Raw genomic sequence first — 23,284 nt, forward strand, 5'->3', positions numbered from 1 at the left:
ATCTTGCGCCGTGTCCTGCGAGGTCCTGGTTCGTCGAGTCTTGCTGACGAGCAAACACATCCACCTACGTCCTGGAGAGCGTCGATCCAATTTGTGCTGTCTTTCTTTAGCATGCAAACCATTTTCTGCTCGTCCTCCAGGCTCCTAAATGTTCCCCAGTAAGGCTGCGATGGTGATTTTATTGGCAAATGATCCGTCAAATATTTTGTCTTTTACTTAATTGGTTGTTTGGACCAGAAAGTGTCAGAAAATGGTGAAAAATGTCTTTGTCCACAAAACAAGGAACAAAACAAGTACCTGGCGATTATTTTTGACAAATCAGTCCAATCCAATTTATTTATAAAGCACATTTAAAAAACAACATTGTTGACCAAATAAATCATCAAAGAATGTTCATGTCTCTTTATAGATTTTTGCTATATGAGCCCCAGATTATCCTGTCCAAAACCTTAGAAACCACCCGTACAATTTGGACTGTAGAGTCTGTTTAAATGTTCATAACAGTTCTTTCCACTAATATTAAAGCTGAGACTTTGAAATATTAATTTGAATATGCTCATGCTCAAGAGCTGTCAAAGTACAAAGAGTCATGACCATAGATAATGAAGGGTGAGTTTTCACTCCAGTACATCCAACATTTATTCAAGACAAAAGATGATTGTTACTGTGCTTCACTGCAATGGGTTTACAGTGATTTTTCTCTTGTGCCGATCATTAAATGGTTTAATTTAACACATCAAATGTTTGACTTTTTTGCTCTCTTATCTTACCACAGTGTTTTATACTATTTACAACTTTTTTTGTGTGTGTTTTATTCTTTTAAAAACAGCATCAAATTTGCCTTCTTTGCCGTTAGCGGTGAAAGGGGATAATGTTGCAGGCGTTGTTTCTCATAGTAAAAATGTTTGTGTATGCGTTCAGGTGTCTGATGGGAGTTTGACGGTGCTATCCATCACCCGGGAGGATCGAGGGTCCTATACATGTCGAGCCTTCAGTCCCCAGGGCGAGGCCATTCACACCACACGGCTGCTAGTACAAGGTAAGCTCTTAATGTGTTGCTGCATTGGACTGAAGAACCTTATATAGATTTATGGAGAAGACACTATATCAGGGCGAGTCAATTAAAATTCCGAGAGGTGCAGATAAAGAAAATATGGCATTTATTTGTCCGATCATACTGTATATAAAAACTTAAGGAGAGAGGAAATTTGTGTTTGGTCAGTTATTTGACTGAGTGACACATTTTTTTAAAGTTTTTCTATCATATTGATGTAACATAAATAGTTCCCACTGAATATAGTTTCTTATGTCCTGGCCACCAATAAAAAAAAACAAGTTTGAATGCTTATCTTATTTATTCAGACAGGCTCTCCCTGTTTGTTAGTCTGAAGTAGTTGTCCAGGACAGGCGTTATTGAGATGGCTGCCGAGTGGCAAGACTTTCAATGAAGGACTTTGACTATTTACACAGAAAATTCTCATTATGCGATAGGAGCGCACACACATAACTTCAGAAGGATTTCACTGAAAGCTGTTTTTTTAGACTGTGAAGAACACGATCAGCAAACCAGGAGTATGTGGGGAAAGCTGAAATTTAAAAAGCAAGAAAAATAATTTACATTAAGGACATAACTATATGTTATTCTTTAAGTCAATGTGTGTATGGAGGATATACGTGCCTGCGCTTAACTGCATTTATGTATATGCAGTTAAAATGACCTGATAGATATTATGTCTGCCTACCAGATAATAACACATCCCAACAACTGACCATAACAAGGCTGGTGGTGATAGGCCACACATAAAGCATGAAACAGTAGGCTTTTAACAAAGGCAAACAGTATTAGTATTATGATTATTATTATCATTATTATTATTATTATTATTGTTGTTGTTATTGTTATAAGCCAACATTGTACCCACACAAACCCATTTCTTGTACCAAGAAACTCCGTTGTCTGACTGAGGTAACATTAAAAATAGTGTCAGTGCTGTCCATGGTGCTGAACCCGTCCTCAGCCACTTTGATCACAGCTGAAAAATAACCGCAACACAATGGGAGTGAAATGAACCATTTTCCACTCGTTAGCACCCGATGACTATTTGACAGACTGGTACACATTAATCAAGTGAGCACACACGCTTCAGTAAATAAACAACAGCAGTGCTATTGGAAAGTGTTACTATTAATAATTACAAACACATCTTACCTTGGCTTAACATGCACCAAACGTGGCCTTGCGCTCAGGTGTGAAACTTTCATGACTGGTCTATCTATTAACTACATTAATACATTCTAACTCATTCTGTGCACAAATGTAAACTACAGTTTATATGATAATTATACATTATATGACCCCAGCTGTGTGAAGTTACTCTGTGTATTAAGTATTGCATTCGTTCTTTTTGAGATTAGAGTCCAAAAGAAAACCCCCAGAACTTTAAGTTCACAATTCAGCACTGAATAACACAGGACTGATGCTGATGCTGCTGTACAAAAGCTGAAGCCTCAGTGTAATGTGTTAACCCTGAGAGATGAAGCAGGATGACTGCATCGTGGGGATGTGGCAGCAAAGCAGCATCAGCAAGTGGAGCAGGACAGGCTTCAGTAATAACCAATCACATCAGCACTGTCTTCCCCTTTTAAAAGGTAGCAGACTGTGTAATGAGCCAGGAGGACAATCAACTTCCCTGGGGAAGGCTGTCCCTCATCCCGAAGGTGCAGAGATGCTGGACAAATAAGCAGCGCACCAAATATTACATATGAGAGGCGACCACTTATTATTGGTGTGAAACAAATATAAAAAGACAACATTTGCATTCGGCTGCTGCAGTCTCTGAGCAAAACATGTTTCCATTATTACTGCCTGAAGTTCATTTTCATTCAGCATTCAGCGATCATTTGTATATGCAGTGTCATTCGACTACTACTGCTGGAAAGAGTAACAAGAGTGAGGAGTATCTGTGAAGCACGGCCGTGTCTGTAATTAAGAAGAATGGATCTAGTTTCTGCATGTTTCTGCTGTTTATTATTGGATTTTTTTATTTTTTTTTCCAACCCTAACCCGCCCTCAAGAAAGTAAACCTCGGCTCACAAATGCAATCATATATACAGGGAAGACGCTCAGGTATTACAAGGACTTATACAGGCTTCACACAGATTCTGTTTTACATAAATCCTCTGGTAACAATAGCAGAGATATCCATTCCTATATCAGACACCAAAGGCTCCCGTGTTCTACGAAATACGTCGTCTTTAGTAAAACAATAATCAAGTATGACTTCATGCCACTGTGTTTTTTTAATTAGATCTTATGTTATCCAATTCAAAATGTCAGCAATTTGTAAAGATTCCTTGGAATTGTTGTTTAAAAGAAGTCAAAAATACATACATGATATCGGACCGGTACACTTGCAAGGAAATATCACGTGAATCCAACATTTAACAGCAGAGTGAACCAGTTGACAAATGCTAACATTGTCATCACTTGATCCCATGCTGCTATTATCACTAAAATATTTAGTATTTAGATTAATCAATAATTAAATACTCACGATTCAGCCTAATCTAAATCTAATGGGAGACTTTGACCAGTTACACAGCAGAGTAACAGATGCGGCACCCATATTGGCCGCTCCTCTAAGCACCTGTGCATCCATATCCCTTCAGTGGAAAGATTTAAAGCTTTCTATTGCAGGTAAAAACTGCTTACACCACGAAACAACCTAAAAAGACAAAAACTGTTTGTTAATAATGGAATGTAACGTGTCAACATAAGCGCGTGCGTCTGTGCATGCTCATCTGGTGGGAGGGGCTTAGCACAGAGGGCCTCGTTTTCCAAAACCACGACCGGTGGACGAGAAAAAAATAAATATTTCATAAGTGATCCTGCCTACTGCAGCTTTAAATGAAACAACTGAAGTTTTGAAAAGTTCTAATAGCTACAGTTTATATCTCCCTACTGGTGTGAAGCAGTCACACTAAGTGTTCCCTCAAGCACGATATCACAACCATGTGACTTCAACAAGCTCACTAGAATGTTAATAGTGTATGATGCACATCCGTAACATTTAAGACAAGGTGGAGCTTGTATTAATACAACAAGCAGTTTATTAGTTATAAAAGTCCAAAGATGGAAAAAAAGACTCCAAAGTTTTGGGGAGCTTTTCGCCTCCAGCTCTAAATGAATGTCAGCCTCTGTAAGTAAAACAATCTGTCTGTGTCAGTCCACACACTGCTCCAAAATCTGGACTTGTTTAGCAAATTAATCATCTACAATGTGGAAGACGCTCAGTATCTTCCAGCTCATGTGATTTATCCAACCCCATAAACATGGCTATGTTTTAATTAGTCATTTTTTTTGCACACACACCAATTAGTGATAGTGAATTTGACCTCTGCATTTAACCCCAACTGTGAACACACAAAAGTCACGCAAAAGAGCAATGCAGGGGATTGGGTGCCTTGCTCAGGGGATTTGAACTGGTGTCCAATTCCTTTCCTCCTGGACACGGGCTGCCCTTAAGTGGCTGTGACCTTGTAAACTAAGTGAGCTGAGGCTCGAGCATGAAGGGAAGAGTTTTCACCTGACGGATTTGCATCACCGCCAACACTCCCTTTTCCCCTCTTCTGGCCATGTGCATTGGTTTTCAAACACAAACCGTGGAGTCATGTCCATGCACGCTTCTGTGTTTTTCAATTCTCGCCATTGGAAAAAAGCCGGTGCAATGTTATATCGGTCTTATAGCTGGTACCTGGCTAGGGTGTATATCTAGTGTCGTGAAGCAATTTGTTATTTCGCGAAAGACCTCCTGATTCTGAGGACTCCAGACCGGCTGCCCAGATCAGGATGGACCCACCTGTAGATCCTGACCCAGTCTCTGGAAATATGAATGCTACGTAGCACTAAAATATGGCCTTTCAGATAATGACCTAGAAGTAGTCGCTTCACAGCAGCAGTTGAATTACTTAAATTTTAGCCCCTAGCGTGATGATTTTTGTGATTTTTTTTTTTAGCGACCTGTTAACTCAGTGCTACATAAAAGATGTTTCTGTGGAGCAAATGGTTGCCTTCATTACTCACAGGAGAGACAGTGAAAATGCTCGACGCGATCACAGATTTCTTTCTGGGGCTCGGTACAAAGGCAGCGCTGAGCCACTGAGTGCTTGTTTAACCCGTCCTGTATAATTTACGAGTGGGACGGATTAATAAAGGCCCTCCTGGAAAGCCACTGAGCAGCAGATCAGCTAAGAGACTACTGTGCCAACAAATCTCCAGCACTCAGCTGGTCCCAAATAGGGCGGCTTGGCACGCACACAAACACACACACACACACAGACACTCAAACACAGTCATCCAGCACCAGCCTAGTGGTTGTTGTCCTGCTAAGGGGCTGGCAGATGGAAATGCTCTGCCTGTTAAAGGATCAGGCCATGGGCTACAGATCAGGACAAACATATGGAACTAACAGTTTGTATTTGCAACAGTGGCTCAGCTCAGCTATACTTGCGTCTTGATTGTGGGCTTTTTTTGTGTTTTACAGACTTATGTTTTTTATCCGTTGATGATCTGTCTGTAAGCCAGCACCTATGTGAAAGAAATGTGAGGATAAGTGCACGTGTATCCGTATAGATATAAATATATAGTGTGCAAACTTGAGCAGTTATGAAGAACCAGCCTCTTGTAACCGTCTCACAGCTGGATGTTGATGCATGGTGTTTATATCTTGGTTGGTGAAATATTCAGAAGCTGGTGTTCAGAGGACAGGGAAGCTAAAAAAAGAGGAGTTCAGTTACTGTCTCTTCACATCTGTGCAGTTGTATTACAACACTAATCCTACAACTGGAAGAAGTATTATGTAGTGATGTAAAAAAAATGTCGGTTTGATGAGAGATGAAACGCATCGTAATTTTTTTTACACTGCAACCAATTTTTTGACCTACATTTTTTGATTTGTCAGTGGATTTGGTTCAAAAAAGTACAGAAAGAAATTTCGCTTTCATCAGATCAGCGCTCGATGAAAGACGTCTCTGAAGCCCCTAAATGAATAATTACTCATGTTTCAAAAACTGGGGAATAAAATTAGTGATTGAGACCATTAACGCCTCAGGGAGATGTTTACCAACATCATAAAACAGCTAATAGAGTTCTTTAAAGCAACCAGTGTAGCTATAGTGTCCAATGAGCTCACACAATGTTGATTAAGCTCCTATGTTTAGCTCCACGCAACTCTGTGTTTATCAGTATAGCGGTGGTGAGAGCTCATGTTTCCCAGTGATATGCCCCTGCTGCACACAGGAAGTGATTTGTTAAATGTCAAGACAGATGAAGGCAATGGCAACAGCAAGACGACGGCAAACATGTTACGACAGTTGTAACAAACAATACCATTTACCGACTGTAGGGGGGGGACCCCGAGAGCAAATCCTACTTTGTGTTACTTTGTATTCTCTTCAAACTTTCTTCATTGTTGGCTGCCAGTGTCTGCAGTCCAAACATTAATCTCCATCTGTAAACGAATCCTGGAACAATTTGGCCCAGGAAGGATTCACCCATCATTTTTTTTAATTTTTTTTTGTTAGGCAAAGAAATGACATATTTGTAATCCATATTTGGATGAGTCCTCAATATGGATGGGCCAAAACATGACGCTGTGATACAATCAGCCTTCAAATGCAATTTTTGTTTGCACACACAACTGCTCTGCTATATCTTTGTCATACTGTAGGTGCCACTGACGTGGAATATGTTCTATTTTGGGTGCGTTTCTTTTCTTTCTTTTTTTTTGCATACTCTGACATTAGGTGTTGAAGGGTGCTCTCATATTAATCCAGTAACTATGTTATGCTAAAATAGCTGAAAGCAGAGGACGGAAAGGAGGCTATATTTTAGCTTCCCAGACCAAACTTTGTTGCCTTGTTACAGATATCATGGTCATGGTCAGAGGTAGGAAATGACTACGAATCAAGGATCATGGTATAAATGTATCTATGTGTGCAAGGAGGATTATCCATCTGGCCCAGCAAGGATCGCATAAATTCCCCGTAATCCTTTATTGAGTGGGGTATGACTTTGGGGCTTGCAAACATTCAGAGGCAGAATTCCGGGTGAAATGGTTTTAATCCTTACCCAGTGTAAACACTTTGTGTGCATGGCCATAAATAGTCCACATGACAATTGTCCACCGTATTAACTCATTATTTTTGTTAGTTTTCTCTATATCCACAATATTAGGTCACTTAACTTTAAACAAATGAGTTTCCTTCTTGTATGGTGGAAGCTGGGGTTGAGCCTGGGTCAACCAAGTGACAACTTACCCTGATGTCACCCATTGGTTTGTGAGCTTCCATTTTGAGCCCCAAACGTTTGATATTTTGTCCAAGGCTATTAGACTGTACTAGCTGTCAATCTTACAGTGTCTCTGTCCAATACAAAGGCTGTTTAATGGTCTGTTTGACTCTAAATGGAACTGAAATTTACACAATTGGCAACATGTTGTTATGAAGAACAAGGTAAACTAGTGATTGAGACCATAAATACCCTTAAGAGAATACATTGAAGAGATTTCAAACACATCCATGTTCGGCTTCAGTCTGTGGGGTCAGACTCACTTTACCCTTTGAGCCACAATCACAGTGTCACTGCATAAAATGCATTCATTCATTCTCCACCACTTTATCCTCCACATGTGGGTTGCGGGGCCACTGGAGCAAAGGGTGAAAGGTGGAGCCAGTCTATCAGACGAGACACCTACAGTCACTTTCTGTCCAATTAACCCTCTGCATGATTTTGAACTGTGGAAGGAAACCAGAGTACCTGGAGAAAGCCTATCCACACATGTAACCTACATTTTGTTATGTTTTAATTCTAATTTGAAATAAAAGGTAGCTGCAGATTTCATGAAAATTGAAACCCGCTTTTTCAGTTTTTCATATATAATATAAATCTGGCATCATGCATTCCTAATCTCATAATGATTATGCTGATGATGGTTTTTTTTCTTCTTCTTCCCCTCCAGGTCCTCCTTTCATTGTAACACCACCAGTGAACATGACAGTGAATATCTCGCAGGACGCCTTCTTCACCTGCCAGGCGGAGGCTTACCCTCGCAACCTGACCTACACATGGTTCTGGGAGGAGGACAACGTCTTCTTCAAGAAGTAAAGTTATGATCGGGTTCATCATCATCTGCCATATCACAGTGTCTGCTGTGATTCAGTGTCAAGTGTTGTGTTGTGTCGCTGTTTATGGTTTGGTACCTAACTTTTATGCTTCATAAAAAGGTTAATTTGTCAATAGCTGAATCACTTCAGAGTTTTAGTGTACAACTAAAACTGGATTTACTAAGACCTAAATATTCATGTAAAATGTGAACAAAGGTATAAAAAAAAGTCAAAACTTTGTTTTCAAACATCTGACATGTAGACATGCACATTAGCGCTGCAACTAACAATTATTTTCATCATCGATTAATCTGTCGATTGTTTTCTCGATTAATCGTTTGGTCCATAAAATATCAGAAAGCCTTAAAAAATGTTATCCAGAGCAAAGAAATGAAGAAAATACTCATATTTAAGAAGCTGAAACAATTGGAAATCTTGTTTTAATCATGAAAAAGTTTCGAACCGATTAATCGATTATCTAAATAGTTGTCGATTAATTTAGTAATTGATTAATAATCGATTAATTGTTTCAGCTCTAATGCACATATACAGTAGATAAATGCAGTGACCGATTTTTTGTCTTCAGCCATCTAGTGGCACTTTGGGGGCGATCGTAGCTCAGTGGTAGAGCTAGTCGTCTTTCAACTCAAAGGTTGTGGGTTCTGACGTGTCCTTGAGCAAGACACTTAACCCCACGTTGCTCCTGCCGGCTGTGCCGGCAGCGTGTGAATGGGTATGAAAGATGAGTGATAGACAATGTGCTGCTGTATGCACGTTGGAGTGAACGGGTGAATGGCAGAACTGTATTGTGAAGCAGCTTTGAGTGGCAGCGTTCAACCTGTTGGGAGATGTCACCTCAGTAACGGCGGCTTTTTATTGACATGTAGAATTAAACAAGCATTCATACCATCAAATGTGTTTGGGTTAGGGTTACAGGCAAAGTGAGGCAACAGTGCTGATCACTGCACCACTGTTCCTCACCGATATCCATCCATCCATCTTCATTTCTACCACTTATCCTTTGAGGATCACAGAAGGAGCCGGAGCCAATACAAGCTGACATTAGAGAGGCAGGATGCATCTGACAGGTCAGCCGTCTGTCTCAAGGCTGACAAAAGCCCTGTTTTCCACCTCGAGAAAAAGAACTCTTTTTGGCATCCTTCTGTTGAGGTGCCAAGAACAGTAGTAGTAGTCTGGCTCCTACAAGGTGGAGCCAGACACTCTGCTGTCAGTTGACTGGTTGACAGGGAATCATCACCTACATGCAGCGCTGTCAATGCAGCCTTCAGCCGTCTCTCAAACAAAAGGTTGCCTTATTCTTGTGATAAACGGCTACATTTTGTCCTCCAGCGTTACCCTTTATATACCTTTTTTTGTGTGGAATTTATTGGTTTGATTTACTATATGATTTACTTACACAAGCCAGATCAGGGTGTACCGTTCCAAACAGTACCAGAACCGTGGTTAGCTGAACTACACTATAGCCACTACCACCTTTTTTGTGTTTCCGATGAACCCACACAGGCACAGGGAGGCAAAACTTTCTCAAAGAGCTTTAAGCTTTAAGCCCATAACCTTCTTGCCATGAGTCAACATTTCGCACCACCATGTTGCCCTAGGTTGTATTTTATTTTAAGAAAAAAAAAATATACAAATCTTTCATGATGGACTTGCAGAAATGTCACTCACCAGGTACATCTCGCTGCCCACAGTGATGACATTTCCACTGCCGATGCTTTGAAGCTATTTCGACAGAGGGAACGCACTTGTCCATTTCACTTAAGTCACCAACGCTTGAAGTTAACTCCGGTTTAACATCAGTGAGTGTAGTTCTCACCCAGAGAAAGGTTATTAAGGGATTATTGATCAGTAACACCCAAAAACATGTTGCCTACCAGCTTTATTAAGGTCACTTCTAATGAAAAACTGTGTATTTATTGAAAAACAACGTATTTGCCAAGTTTAATCAGTGAATCAACAGACAGGAAAACACACGCATGCCTCCTCATCGTCTCTCAGGTCTGCAGCATCATCAGCGGCATGGGTGAGGTTCAATGACATTCTTTTAGAAACCACTGTTAATCCAGTTCCAGATCGTAACCTTTTAAATCCCCAACACTGAAACTTGATGGGGGGAGTGGCGACGTCTCATCGCATGTTGTTTTTATGTCTTGTGCTGAAGCCACTGAGATCCTCATGTGCTGAAAGGCTGTGAGGCTTTATTTAATCACTGCTCTGCGACAACCCCTTCACCGTGTCCTGACGCTGCCTTTGCTCCTCGCTGACGGGGGCCATGATTCAGCTGCAGAAGTGAAATCAAAAATATGTGAATCCTCATGTGTGATTCAGACATTCAGCTGCTGTAAATAAGGCGCAGGGTGGATTTGCCGCATGCGCGATGTACCTAACATGAGCTGAAGATGGCTATGTTGTAACTGACACAGGTCAGTGGTCACACAGAGTAACAATGACAAGGATGAACTTACTTTAACGTGATGTTACAGACTAAGGAGAAAACATTGTTGTGTTTTATTGATTCATATTTATTTATTCCAGTGTGAAAAATCAGAAAAGAACATGAATAACTTATGAGTGGTAAACCTTGAAGGGTGAAGGTGAAGCTCAAGCTTATTTACACCTTCCCCTCTTCATTTATGTAGGCTCTGAAAGTGAGTCCCACCAGATGCATATTTTAGGTGCTGGATAATTCATTTCTTAATGCTTATCAGCTTAGTCTTGTGGTATTTGACTGGAGAATGCAGTGTTTTGAGATAAGCGGTTATAAAAAGTGTGTTTCCTAAAATTTAAATCGAATTTCCAAAAGTGTGAAATGTTTCTCTTGCCTGCAGTGATGTTAGTTTTGAAATGTTTTGTGTCAGACCCACGCTGTCAGGAGATGTCACACCTATAAACTCAACGCAGGGTTCCTGTCACAGTGTGTGTGTCTGTGTGTGTGTGTGTGTGTACTGGGCTGTGCAGCGCAGTTTCAGTCCGCTCCATCAGACCCGAGGCAAACACTGTCACCGCTGTTTGCTGCAATAACTGATAACATTGTCAGCGCAGAATGGGCAAGTGTTGCTTTAAAGGAGTAACTTCAATGAACCGGCCATCCGTCATCCGTTGATATTGTTACAGATAAAAAAAAAGTACATTTATCTGCTTAGGAAATGATTGTAGGCCTTATTTTCCATCCTTCTTTTACCACATAACACGTGTTTACACACATTTAATTTCAAACTGTAGTTTGTCACATTTAAATATAAATTAATCTCTGTGACATTCAAACCGTTGCGTTCACACAATGACTCTCTGTGTTACTCACTATAGCAATTTCTTTTTGTTTGTTTTCAGGCTTCAAACACCAGTTTCAGAAGTGGATGTCACTGCTAAAAATAGACTTCTAAAAATTCTAACAGCAGCAGTATAGTGCTTCCAATCACAGCTGCTGCTGTTTCCTACTCCATGCAGCTCCAATTAAGTTTTCTGAATGTAGTGGACGAGCAACGCTGCGTTCAAAGACAGATAACCAACACCTAAGTACAATGGAAACATCAGGTGACACCACTTGGACCACTGTTGTGTGTGTGTGCTTGTGTAAGAGCGGGTATAAAATAGTATAAAATAGAGTTATAGAGACTCAGAGATCCACTTTAATTCTTTGAACAGTTGCCGTCTCCATGTTTTTGTAATGATTGTACTGTCTGAGGCCTAAGTGGTGTAATTTGATGAAAGATTGCCTCTGCCAACAGATCTCTTAAACTTGACATCTGTTTTCTCCGCATGGTTCAGTTACAGAAACATTAGCAGCAAATCTGAATTTTTATTTTTTCTCTCTCTCGCTCCCCCACAGTCACTTTATTTCAGTCGAGAAGCCGCATTTGTGATTGTCTGATGACTTTACAAATGACAAGGGGCTGTTGCGGCCCTCATCTTCTGCAGTTTTCAGTGAGCAGAGATACTGATTTGCATAACATATCGTGTTATGCAAAAGAAAGAATGATTACCCAAATGTGAGTCTTTGTTTTGAAAGGGTGTCATTTCTCATTGCACATGTTCACATTATTGTGATGTGTAGTGGACAGCAGCGAGAGCTGAGCAAAAGAATGCAAAAAAAAAAAAAATCTGTTGCCTTGACTACTGCGAGTGGCCGGTCACCAATCAGCAGGCCCAAATCTCAGGAGTGGCTCACAACTCATTCCAGCTCCCGCTCTCCAAATCAAAACGTACGTCTGAAGTAGAAAGATGAAAACATCACCTTGTGATGTTGTGCAGTTACCGCTCATATGTGAACTGCTGTACAGTAGGCAGAGCGATGTCTGTGTGCCATTTTGTTTTAGGATGTTTATACTTTTATATCTGTAGTACTTTTCTAATCATTTCTGTGTAGATTTTTTTTTTTCTTATATATCTTCTTTTATTCTCCACATGATGGTTGCAGGGGGCACTGGTGCCAATCTCAGCTGACATGAAAAGCGAGGTACACCCTGGACACAATTTGATTAAAAAACGATTATGGATGCATCTCGATGCATCTTGAATTGATGCGTCTTGATGCACTTTGTCTATTTGTCTATTTGGCTATTTGGCTTTGTCTATTTTTAACAGCAGTGCATTTGTAATGAGAAACAAGAGTTTAACTCATTTCCGTTATCATTTACCAAACTAAATGAAATGTGTAAAGTGGAAAGTTACAACTGCACTCCAAAGAAGTAACATCTTGATTCAACAATTCACATATTTAAGACCAAATTCTTAAATTCTATTCTACCGTCTTTTACCCGTGAGGCCGTGAATTCCGTTTTGGTTTTGTTGTTGAGTGTCACGATCGTCGTGTCAGTGAAATAGCTCCGCTGTATCCTGGTGTGCTCCCCATAAAGTTTCCGGGTGATGGCGCTCTCCAGTTCCGCTTTTATTTTCTGGTATTTAACATTTAAATAATCGCAATTTGGACATTTGTGAATCGATTCAGAATCGTCTACGTCTGAATCGAGATGCATCTGAGAATCAGTGTTTTTCCCCACCCCTAATCCTAATTTATAGTTTCCAATTTCCCTTATCCCCAAATCTGCATGTTTTTGGACTGTGGGAGGAAACCGGAGAAGCCAGAGAAAAACCACACACACACACAAGGAGGATACAACATTTTGAGCTGAAGTATCAGATCTTCAAATCCGAAGTTTGACATTGTTTTCTGAAATGTAGCCCTCTATATCGTCAGCTGTAAAATAAATATACAGCATATAACAGCCTTCAGACATCAGAATGTATTTAGGTCCAGGCAAATCCCTGTAATTGTCTGGAGGTGGTGCGTGCGTGCGTGCGTGCGTGCGTGCGCGAGTGTGCGTGAGATAACCCAAAGTTACTCTGGTCTTCTCCTGCCAGCAGTCGTCATATTCCCAGATCCAGAGTTCATGTCTGAGAGTGGTTTGTGTTTGCTGTTAAAATACAGTGGAGTTAAAGGATAATTCACTGTAGCATAAAATCAGCAGTTCAAAAATGTTCAGTTGTGTACAGTATTTTAGTAAGCATAGTCATTTAGAACCAGTAAAAATAAGAGTGAAAAAGCACCAAAAACATGTTGACGGCTCAGTGGATCCTCTTTCATTCCCATCTGCACCTGAACCTCAGTCCTTGTTCTCTGTGAATTTGGCGAGTGGGATGGAAGTGTGTATCTTAATGACTGAGGCTGACTCAAACTGCCAGAACCAGGCTCTGCAAGTTCAAGAGTCACACTGAGCTGAGGTCGTTTATAACAACCTGGAAGTCATCAAGCCTCAATTGATTTAAAATTAAATAAATTTATACCTTATCAAAGCCTAGAAAATGTCTCACAAATATGCATACAGCTGATAAACTGAAAAAGTTCTTACAGGATTGTTCTCTAATTCTACTAAAAATGAGCATGGCACTTAAACCAAACATGAGCCTCTCCTACTGTGCCAGCACACAGCCCCACACGCTGCATGGGCCACCAAGTCTGTAATCCCTGCACCTGGCAAAGACGTGATTTGTACTGGTATCACTAAATCGACCAACGACACACATGATTTGTGCCGCGCTGCTACACGACCGTAACTAATAAGCAGGGGGGTATACACGTGCCCGTGAGTTTCAGCTGCCTTTCAAGTCTGCAGACTCTGCAACCGAGCGCTCTGCTCTGAACCATGAATCGAGCTCTGCGTGGAACATCATTTATGGGAGAGTCGGTGCTACCCGTCCATTGGGATGTGAGCAAAAAAGAAAGAGCAAGAAACTGGCTTAATATCTGTCATCAGCAGTGACAGTTTACAGGACATCGTTCATTATTAATCCAGGAGATGACAATAAAAAATGTGCTGAATTAGGAAGTTTCCAAACTATAAACGGCTTGTTACATGTTATGTGTGAACTTTATTTTGGAAAGACTGCAGGAACTTCACAGAACTCGACGACAACACTAACGTTTCACTTGTTTTCATTTTCACAGTGACCTAAAGCGCAGAGTCAGTATTCTCATCGACGGTTCCCTGATCATCGCCCAAATCAAGCCAGAGGATGCTGGGAAATACACCTGTGCTCCGAGCAACAGCCTGGGCCAACCACCGACTGCCTCTGCCTACCTGTCAGTGCAATGTGAGTGTGCCGTCTTTCTTTCTTGTTGTACACACATATCTAAAACAACAACAGCTGAACAACTGTGATCGCCGTTGGAAACGTGTTTGATACAGAATATCGAACACAGAACAGAATCTACAGGAGCTCATGCTGTGATGGTGATGTGTATATATATATATAGTATATATGTATATATATAACCACATGATACCATCAAAATATGAACAACTTTTATTCTAACATGAGGATGAGGATTTAAAGACCAACCAAACATCATGTGACATCAATTTGCTCAACGCTCCATGTTGAGTAAAGATTAAAAGAGATAATTAAGAGGAAAAGAACCAGACAGAATGAATATATCTGATATATATTCTCATATTTTCTTTTTCTTTTCCTCATTCAACACTTACTCACACAGAACACTTACACATCACGATAAAAGTATGTAAAATAAACAAGATATTTTAGTTAGGGTTAAACTTCAAGGAAAACTTAACTTACAATGATCATGTCCCGTAGTTAGTTTATCATATAAAATAAAAGTTTTATTGATGTCAAATGTGTAAAAATGTGACGATCACTGGACCTCAGCGTCGTGATTAACGCTAGTCCCGGATATGAAGTGATTACTCTACAAACAGAGTCCGTCGTCAGTGTGTTCCCATCACTTCGACTGTGTTCCACTGTACGCTCACTTTGAGTGTGTTTTATGGCAGTGATCCGCCTCTGCCGTCCTCCCCGAGATCTCAGATGATTGAGTCAAATGCTCTGCAGTTAGTCAGCCCCCGACTGCTTCTGGCATCCTGGCACACATCAATCCACCATCTTCACTTTTTATGAAAGAGACGGGTTGCCTGACATATTACCAGGTATATACTGCCGCCTATATTATCTATGGTCTATGGACGTGAACAGCGACGCTGCCTGCAAAAAAAGTGGTCCAACCTTGGTTGCGTTGACGTCATGTATTACACATGAACATGTTAGGAGCTTTTATTGATATTATAGTACATGTATATAGCAAATTATGTATGTATAATGAAAACTCTGGGACAGATAAGCTTGTGTCTGCAGATAAGATTGCGAATAAGATTGAGAATTCAAGTGTGAAAGTTGTACATGCATTTGGGGCTTAAAGGGCTTTAAAACAAGTATGAGAAATAATATACATTATATGTATAGTATATATAGTATACACATACAGTGTCACTCACACACACTTATATCTAGTCTTTTCCTCCCTTTAATCTTTGCTCTCCTCGTATCCTCCCCTCTCACGAAACAACTCTCTCGCTCGCTCTCCCCATCAGTCTCTCCCAGCTGTGGAAACACGAGGCTTGATGAATCTGTCACAGACGGGCAGGAGCTGCACGACCAGCTCTGAGATTCCTGCCTTGTCAGCCGGTAACCGGCCACTGGCAGTAGTCAAGGCAACAGACATTTTGCATTCCCTCGGTCTCCTGCCTCCTCCTTCAGCGGCTGCATATTAGCTTGTGCGTGCATGTGTGTGTGTGTGTGTGTGTGTGTGTGAGTGAGTAAGTCTTTGACAAGCAGAGGCAGGCCATACCAGTGGTGAGGGGGAGGGAGACGTGAGAGAGAGAGAGGATTACATCATCGCTGTAAGAGCGGGGACTTTTCTCTGTCAGTCTGCAGAGGGCTCTCGCTGTCTCTGCTTTATCCTTCCCCTCGTACTCTCGCTTCGTCCCCTCTTCCCTCCCTCTCGACATCCACTGTTTCATGCCCTCTCATCCTGTTTTAAATCTCTCTCTCCCACACTTTTATTCCTCTCTCTGCGTCCCTTCCCTATATTTCTCCCTCAAATCCTCACCCATTGAATAAGTTCCCCCAGAAGCATTTTGCAGGGGGGGGGGGGACCGCCGCGTTGTGAGCGATAGCTTTGTCTGAGGACTATATTTAGAAACTTGGCGGATACTCCCGTCTGTGGTGCGAGTGGCACTGCTCCTCTGGGCTCTTTGTGGCAGAGCGCCGGCATCACCGGCGGTTAGGACAGCAGATGTAGTTTTAAGTTGTTTCAGCAACAGCCGGGTCAATCGATATCTCTCCCTCTCCCTCCCTCTGTCTCTTTTTTTTTTTTCCAATCACAAATTCAGTGTCTCACTCTCTCATTTCTCCTTTGTATTGTGAAATGATTGCCTTCTGCTCAAGTCACCGCATTCACACTCGCACCACCTCACTCTCTATCTCTCTCTCTTCCACCAGCACCTCTCAGCCTTACGTCATCCAGTCACCTCTCTCTCTCTCGCTCTCGATCTCTCTCTCACCTGTCCTCTTTCCCACACTAATGCTCAGCCTCGCTCATCCTTCCTCTCTTGCTCCACTGATATCGTGCTCCGCTGCTCCTCTCACTCTCATGCCCTTTTTTCCCCCCTTAATCATTCAGTGTCTGCTTTGAAGCTCTCCTCCTTGACCTCATTTAGGCTCCATGCTGTTCTCACCCCTCCTATTAAATTCTAAGATTAAACAAGGAGAAGTTTTAGCCTCTGCTTTTTCCTCCTCTCAGCTGAATTCTTTATTCTCAGGTGGATGGATGGATAGACTTTCTCTCATGTGCCATGTTTGCCCAGAGGGTGCAGCTTGGCCGTATCAAATTCCAATTATTTAAGACTTAAGGGAAAATTTAAGAGGATGGACAGTAATGTGACGCAAAGACAATCCAAACAAAGAGTGGATGTGATTAGCCTTATTTTGAGGGGACAAAGTTCAGGTGTGCGGTAATGTAATACTGTTTATAAATGAGAGTAGTTCATGTGGTTTGAATGTGAGAAACATCGACAGACATAATATTTATGACAAGGTCATACATGGAGACATATCTAAAGAATAGTGTTTTGGGAATTTTTTTGTAAGGAAATTAAAAGCAACCCACTTTGAAATAAATAAGACAATATTTGGTATGTGGAAAGAGAAAAAAAGCATCCAAGTGGTGTCATCTGGTGTTTCCATTGTACATAGGTGTTGGATATCTGTCTTTTAACATAGCATTAGTTGTCCACTGCATTCAGAAAACTTAATTGGAGCTGCATGGAGTAGGAAACAGCAGCAGCTGTGATTGGCAGCACTTGACCTTTTTGTAGGGACGTAGGCAGCCAGCCTGTTCAAGGAGCACTTGAACAACACATGGCTCTAGAGCCACTGGTTGCAGACCCCTGGTCTAATCCAAAAAGCCACCAACTCTATAACAACATGTCCAAAGTTTTATCTGCATAAGATTTAATAGCTCTTTATTTTACCGACAGATGTGAAAATCAAAACTCAAAAAGTCACTTAAGTCTCATATTCCTTTAACCTTTGGAAACAATGTTGTGTAGGTGTTTCATTAGTGTGGATTCATTGCGGTACAAGAGTCCAAAATGTCCATAATGTGAGTTGAAGCTGAAGTTGAAGATGCACCTTTAGTTAATAATATCTTTTGTATTCACAGGTCGCCTCTGATGTCACCTGAAACCATGTGCATGTAATAATGATCCACCTGCCGCCCGCACCAATTATTATTAATCTTCAATATCGAGACGTGCACTTCTGCTTCTACTCCACCGGTGGATTATGTAAACACCAAATATTAGCTGCAGCCCGTGTGTCTCAGTCATACACCTTATTTCATTACTTGCAGGAAGTGAATTCAAATAGGTTTAAGGTTCCTTATAATATAAATAAGTACATGTAACTTTTTTACTACGTTTTATTTCACCACTCCTCTTATACGTGTGATTATCACTAAATGGAGTGAACAGTATGACATTAAAGAGAGTTTATCACAGAGTCATGCGAGCTGCTTGTAGAGACACCGGATCCTTGTTTAAATCTTGTTTGCTTTCCCAGGTGTGTTGTCACGTTCACTCCGCTTCCCATTTAGTTTCAGCTGAAAAATAAGCCTAATGTGCTGGGATGTGCTGTTCTTCTACAAGCACACACACACACACACACGAATGAATGCTGCTCTGAGACCAGCTGTGCGGCACATAAATCCATTTATCATTTTATGATGAGTCCACTTCCCATAAACTGTGTGGATTCCCAGACTTTACTAAACAGCTGTTATAAGCTCAAAGCACTGGACTTCCCCCTGCTGCGAAAGAAAACACCCCGTTATTTACCGTTCACGTTTCTCTGTGTGTTTTCCACCAGATCCTGCCCGTGTGGTAAACATGCCATCCGTCATCTATGTGGCCATCGGTTTGCCTGGCTTCATCCGCTGTCCTGTAGATGCCAACCCCGTGGTAACTCTGGTGAAGTGGAAGAAAGATGGCCTCCCTCTCCGGATAGATAAGGTGAGTCAAATGTGTATTTGTACTGCACATTTAACAGATGCAAAATCACAAAGTGCTTCACATTATAAGAAAAGACAAAACATTTAAAGTATACCTTTAACATCTTAGCCTTTCTTGCTCATTTTAACCACAAAAGGGCCAGAAAATGTAAGTTCCACGATAACTCTCAATATCTGGCAGTTATTTACAATTAAATGCATGTTAAATTAGTATATTAAGAAATATGAAATATGAACAGTATAAAACATATTTAAAATAACATTTGTTTGAGTTTTTGTCTCAATGTCAGGCAAACAGCGCGAGTGAAATTACCCCAATAACCACATGTTGGCTTTGAATTTTTCCGATGCATAATTACATAATCGTAATTACATCGTACATCGTCTGCAATACACTTGAGGTTCAAGGGTTAAAATCAAGTACAAAGATAAGTCAATTTCAGCAAGTAAAACTAAAATAAATAAAGTACTTAATTATAGAATCAAAGTAATAAAAACAAAACACAACACATAACATATGGAGGAAACCAGAAAAGCCAATGTTTAAGTAAAAACCATTTTAGTGTGGCCTTTTTGTTTGGGTTTCAATGTTTTCATGAACTTAAAAATATGAGTTACTTAACTTATTAACAATTTGCCAGAATTACATCTCCTCACATACTCTGCAATCTACTTCTAAAGTACCCTGGTTGGAGCCAAACGGACGATGGAAGCATCCGCGTGACAGAGGTGACAGAAGACTCTCTCGGCACCTACTCCTGCATGCCTTACAATGCCCTGGGTTCCATGGGATGGTCCCCTCCTGCTCCCCTGGTGCTAAAGGTACGTCTGCATCGTCTCTGTGCATGACCTGGTTCACGTCTGCCCTGGCCCCTGAGAGATCGGATCACAAAGTGTGACCGTTCACATCCGGCATTAGAATGCATCCCTGGACGTGTGTCCTGGGATCACGTTCTCCCATTCAATGCAGACACACACACACATAAGCCTGAGCCTTTGTAGTTCTTGTGGATAAAAATGATTGCGAAAAAGAAATGGAAGTAGTTTATGGTTTTAAAAGGGAAGCTTAGGAAGTCGGAAAGAAGTAGCAGTGAGCCACCAATGCTCTCAGTCACTCGCTTCAGGTCTTCTTCAATAGAACGTCATGTCAGTTTTGTAAGTTATTTTCCCATTTAGAGGAATATGGATTGACAGCTCGCTCCGTCCAGTCAATTCTAGTTTCAAAAACTGACGTGGTACCAGTCAAATTGTGAATCTTTTGTCTTGCAACTGGGAGAGAGTATGTCCATCTTTTATGTAAAGTCTATGGTGGCAACAAGTAAATCACAGAATATGCACCTGGGAAGAGGGGCATTGGATGTGTTTCAGACCTGTACTTGGCACCGTCCACAGCACACGGTCTCTGGTGCAATTCGTCACCAACTCTGACCCTGTTTTGGCTGTTTTCCTCTGGGCAGGACCCTCCCAAATTCTCAGTGGTTCCTGGAGGGGAGTACAGGCAGGAGGTTGGGAGAGAACTAGTGATCCCCTGTGCGGCGGAGGGAGACCCTTTTCCCAACATCACGTGGCGGAAGGTAAGACACACTCATCCGTCAGTTGTTTTATGTTCAGTGCTCCTGTTGAGAGGCTTAGTTTCTATATCTGTACCTGTACTGTGTGCTCAAATGATAATTTCTCAAACTTGTTTGTGTCATTGTAAATTACATTTTAACGATGTCTGTAAAACGTATTAGATTCTCTCATTTGTTTGCTTGCTTTTGACGACGATGCGACGAGTTATTGTTCTCAGTAACGATGATGAAACGTATCATTCATCATTCGACGAGACTGACTGAGCCTTTTACTTCGCAGTCGTTGATTTTATTGTCGCGTGTGCAAATACTGTGCTATTCCGCAGGTCGGGAAGCCCAGCAAAAGCAAGCACAATGTTCTGCCCCGTGGCAGCTTACAGTTCAAGTCACTCACAAAGGAGGACCACGGGGAGTGGGAGTGTGTCGCCACCAACGTTGCCACGAGCATCACTGCCAGCACGCACGTCCAAGTCATAGGTACCCGACATTTACATGCACGCACACGCACATACTGTACATACAGTATACCATAGACTAAGCTCCACCCCTCTAAACTGCTTGTGCCAAGTCTGTGCCGATCTGGTATTAACATCCCTCTTGGGTACGAATCATTTTTAGTTCCTTTCAGTTCAAAAACCTTTGTCCCCAGGGAGCATTTCAAGGGCTCATAGAGCAGTCATACACAGAACACTTAAACAGTTACGAAGAGCACAGAGAATAGCAACGCACAGGTGCAAGATAAAGGTGCAAATTCAGGTAAGGTAAACAAAAGAATACACTCTCTCTCTCTTGCAGGGTTAACATATTTTTTTTTTTTTAAATCCTGAATCTGTACAACTTCTTCTTCACGGCCCAAAAACACAAACTCCACCACAACAGAGGTGATAAATAAATAAAGAGCTGAATGACAAAGAGAAGTACACAAGTGTTGTGTGAGTGCGTGTAAATTATGCTCGGCGAGCCGTGACGATATGACACGGTGACGCACGGAGGCCGCACGTGCAAAGGTAACAAAGGGTCATGTATGAAACACCGGACACACTTCTTCAAGACACAAGAGGACAACGAAGGTCAGATGTTGTTTTGGAACGAGGGGGCCAGCAGGAAATTAAATGCTCAACACCTTCTCAATTAAATTACAGGGACGGTGTAGACTGAGTGTTAAAGACTCTGTCCTGTTCCATTACAGCTCCTTATCCCTCTTACTTCTACGAACAAGCCAGTAAATCAGCCTCTAAAGTTCTTAGAAAACCAAGTTCTCTGTTTGTTTGAAGCTGTAAAATACAACTTTTTTGCTCATTCTCATGTCAAAATCCATTCAAAGGCGTAATGGTGATAGAAAACTGACATAAACCGTGTTCTAAATGCTCCGGTCTGTTCTATTCTGCACTGCTGTCAGTATTTATTCTTATTTCATATTTATATAAAAACACCCTCAAAGAATTATGTTCTCTTCAACTCAGGGATTCAAGGGATGAAATCGGTCAGTATTGGTATTGGTCCGATACTGGTCCAAATCACTGGACCGGATATCGGACAGATAAAAATGTAGAAACCGATACAGTCCAAAAATCCTATATATGGCATGCTTCATTATGCACAGACTGCAAAAATATGAATTAAAATCAGCAAAAGCATTTTAGCTGAGTCATGTTTGGGCTGTTTATTTCTACTTTTTGGGAGAACAATATTTGAGAATTGTGTCTTTGAAAATGACTGTATCGGACTAATATCTGTATCGGTAGATACTCAGTTTTTTGATATCGGTATCACAAAAAGTGCTATCGTCCCATCCCCAGTTTAGATTTTTGAAAAGTCAAAATGTGTTTTTGGCCTTTTGAACATTAAATCACATGTAAGTCAACAAGCTATATCATGTTATATAAGTCTGGGAAATAATTGTGAAGACTGAAATTGTTTTTCACACAACCACCGGGCATTAATTCTCGTTTTCAAAATTACTTTCTGCAGATAAAGTCTCTATGCTTACTTTTTTTTCTTTCCAGTAAACCAAGGGGTTGTTGGCTGCTGGAAAAAAACCAAAAACATTACAGTAAATTTTGTTGACAAGGAAAATGAATGTACTGTTTCACAGCAGGGCCATATAGTGACTAATGTGCCCTTTTAACTACATCTTTTCCTCCCTGCAGGCACAAGCCCCCACGCCCCCGCCCATGTCCATGTGGTGGCGTCCTCCACCTGGGCCAATGTGTCCTGGGAGGCAGGCTATGATGGAGGCTTCCAACAGACATTCTCAGTCTGGTATGGCCATGTGTGAGTCATCCCAGCATGCTTTGCTTCCTGCTTCTTTTTTTTTTTTTTTGTCCTTTCATCCAACACTTCCTCTGTGGATTTGTAAAGAGAAATGTCATTTCCACGGATGTGTTCAGAGCAGTTGTGCAAACACAGGGATGGAACCACACGGCGGGCCAGTGTGAGTGACTTTTCATCTCTTTATCTTGCACACATTTCTGGAGGAATGTTTAGAAACAGAGCTGCAACTAAACTGAACATCACCCAAAGCTCTGTCCTGCTGCTGCTGCTGCTGCTGCTGCTGCTACTGCTGCTGCTGCTGCTGCTGCTGCTGCTTTGCTGCTGCTGACTCAATTTTAAATGAATTTTAAAATGTATTTCCTTACTGACAAAGATTAATTTTCAACACACT

General features: G+C 41.2%; 1 protein-coding gene across 4 annotated transcripts in view; it reads left to right on the top strand.

The window, feature by feature from the left end:
• The window catches only part of LOC131458298 (protein turtle homolog B-like), a 93,049-nt gene that overhangs the window by 42,656 nt on the left and 27,109 nt on the right, over nt 1–23,284 (top strand). For 3 of the 4 annotated variants that reach the window (XM_058627279.1, XM_058627281.1, XM_058627282.1), the window contains exons 5-12: nt 922–1,039; nt 8,019–8,160; nt 14,630–14,775; nt 18,907–19,049; nt 19,730–19,870; nt 20,506–20,622; nt 20,946–21,096; nt 22,770–22,893. In XM_058627279.1, coding sequence (XP_058483262.1) covers nt 922–1,039; nt 8,019–8,160; nt 14,630–14,775; nt 18,907–19,049; nt 19,730–19,870; nt 20,506–20,622; nt 20,946–21,096; nt 22,770–22,893 — 1,082 coding nt within the window. The remainder of the gene's footprint in view (nt 1–921; nt 1,040–8,018; nt 8,161–14,629; nt 14,776–18,906; nt 19,050–19,729; nt 19,871–20,505; nt 20,623–20,945; nt 21,097–22,769; nt 22,894–23,284) is intronic. The other variant, XM_058627280.1, reaches the window with a different exon arrangement.

The sequence above is a fragment of the Solea solea genome, chromosome 4, assembly GCF_958295425.1.
Source record: "Solea solea chromosome 4, fSolSol10.1, whole genome shotgun sequence".
Classification (NCBI taxonomy): domain Eukaryota; kingdom Metazoa; phylum Chordata; class Actinopteri; order Pleuronectiformes; family Soleidae; genus Solea; species Solea solea.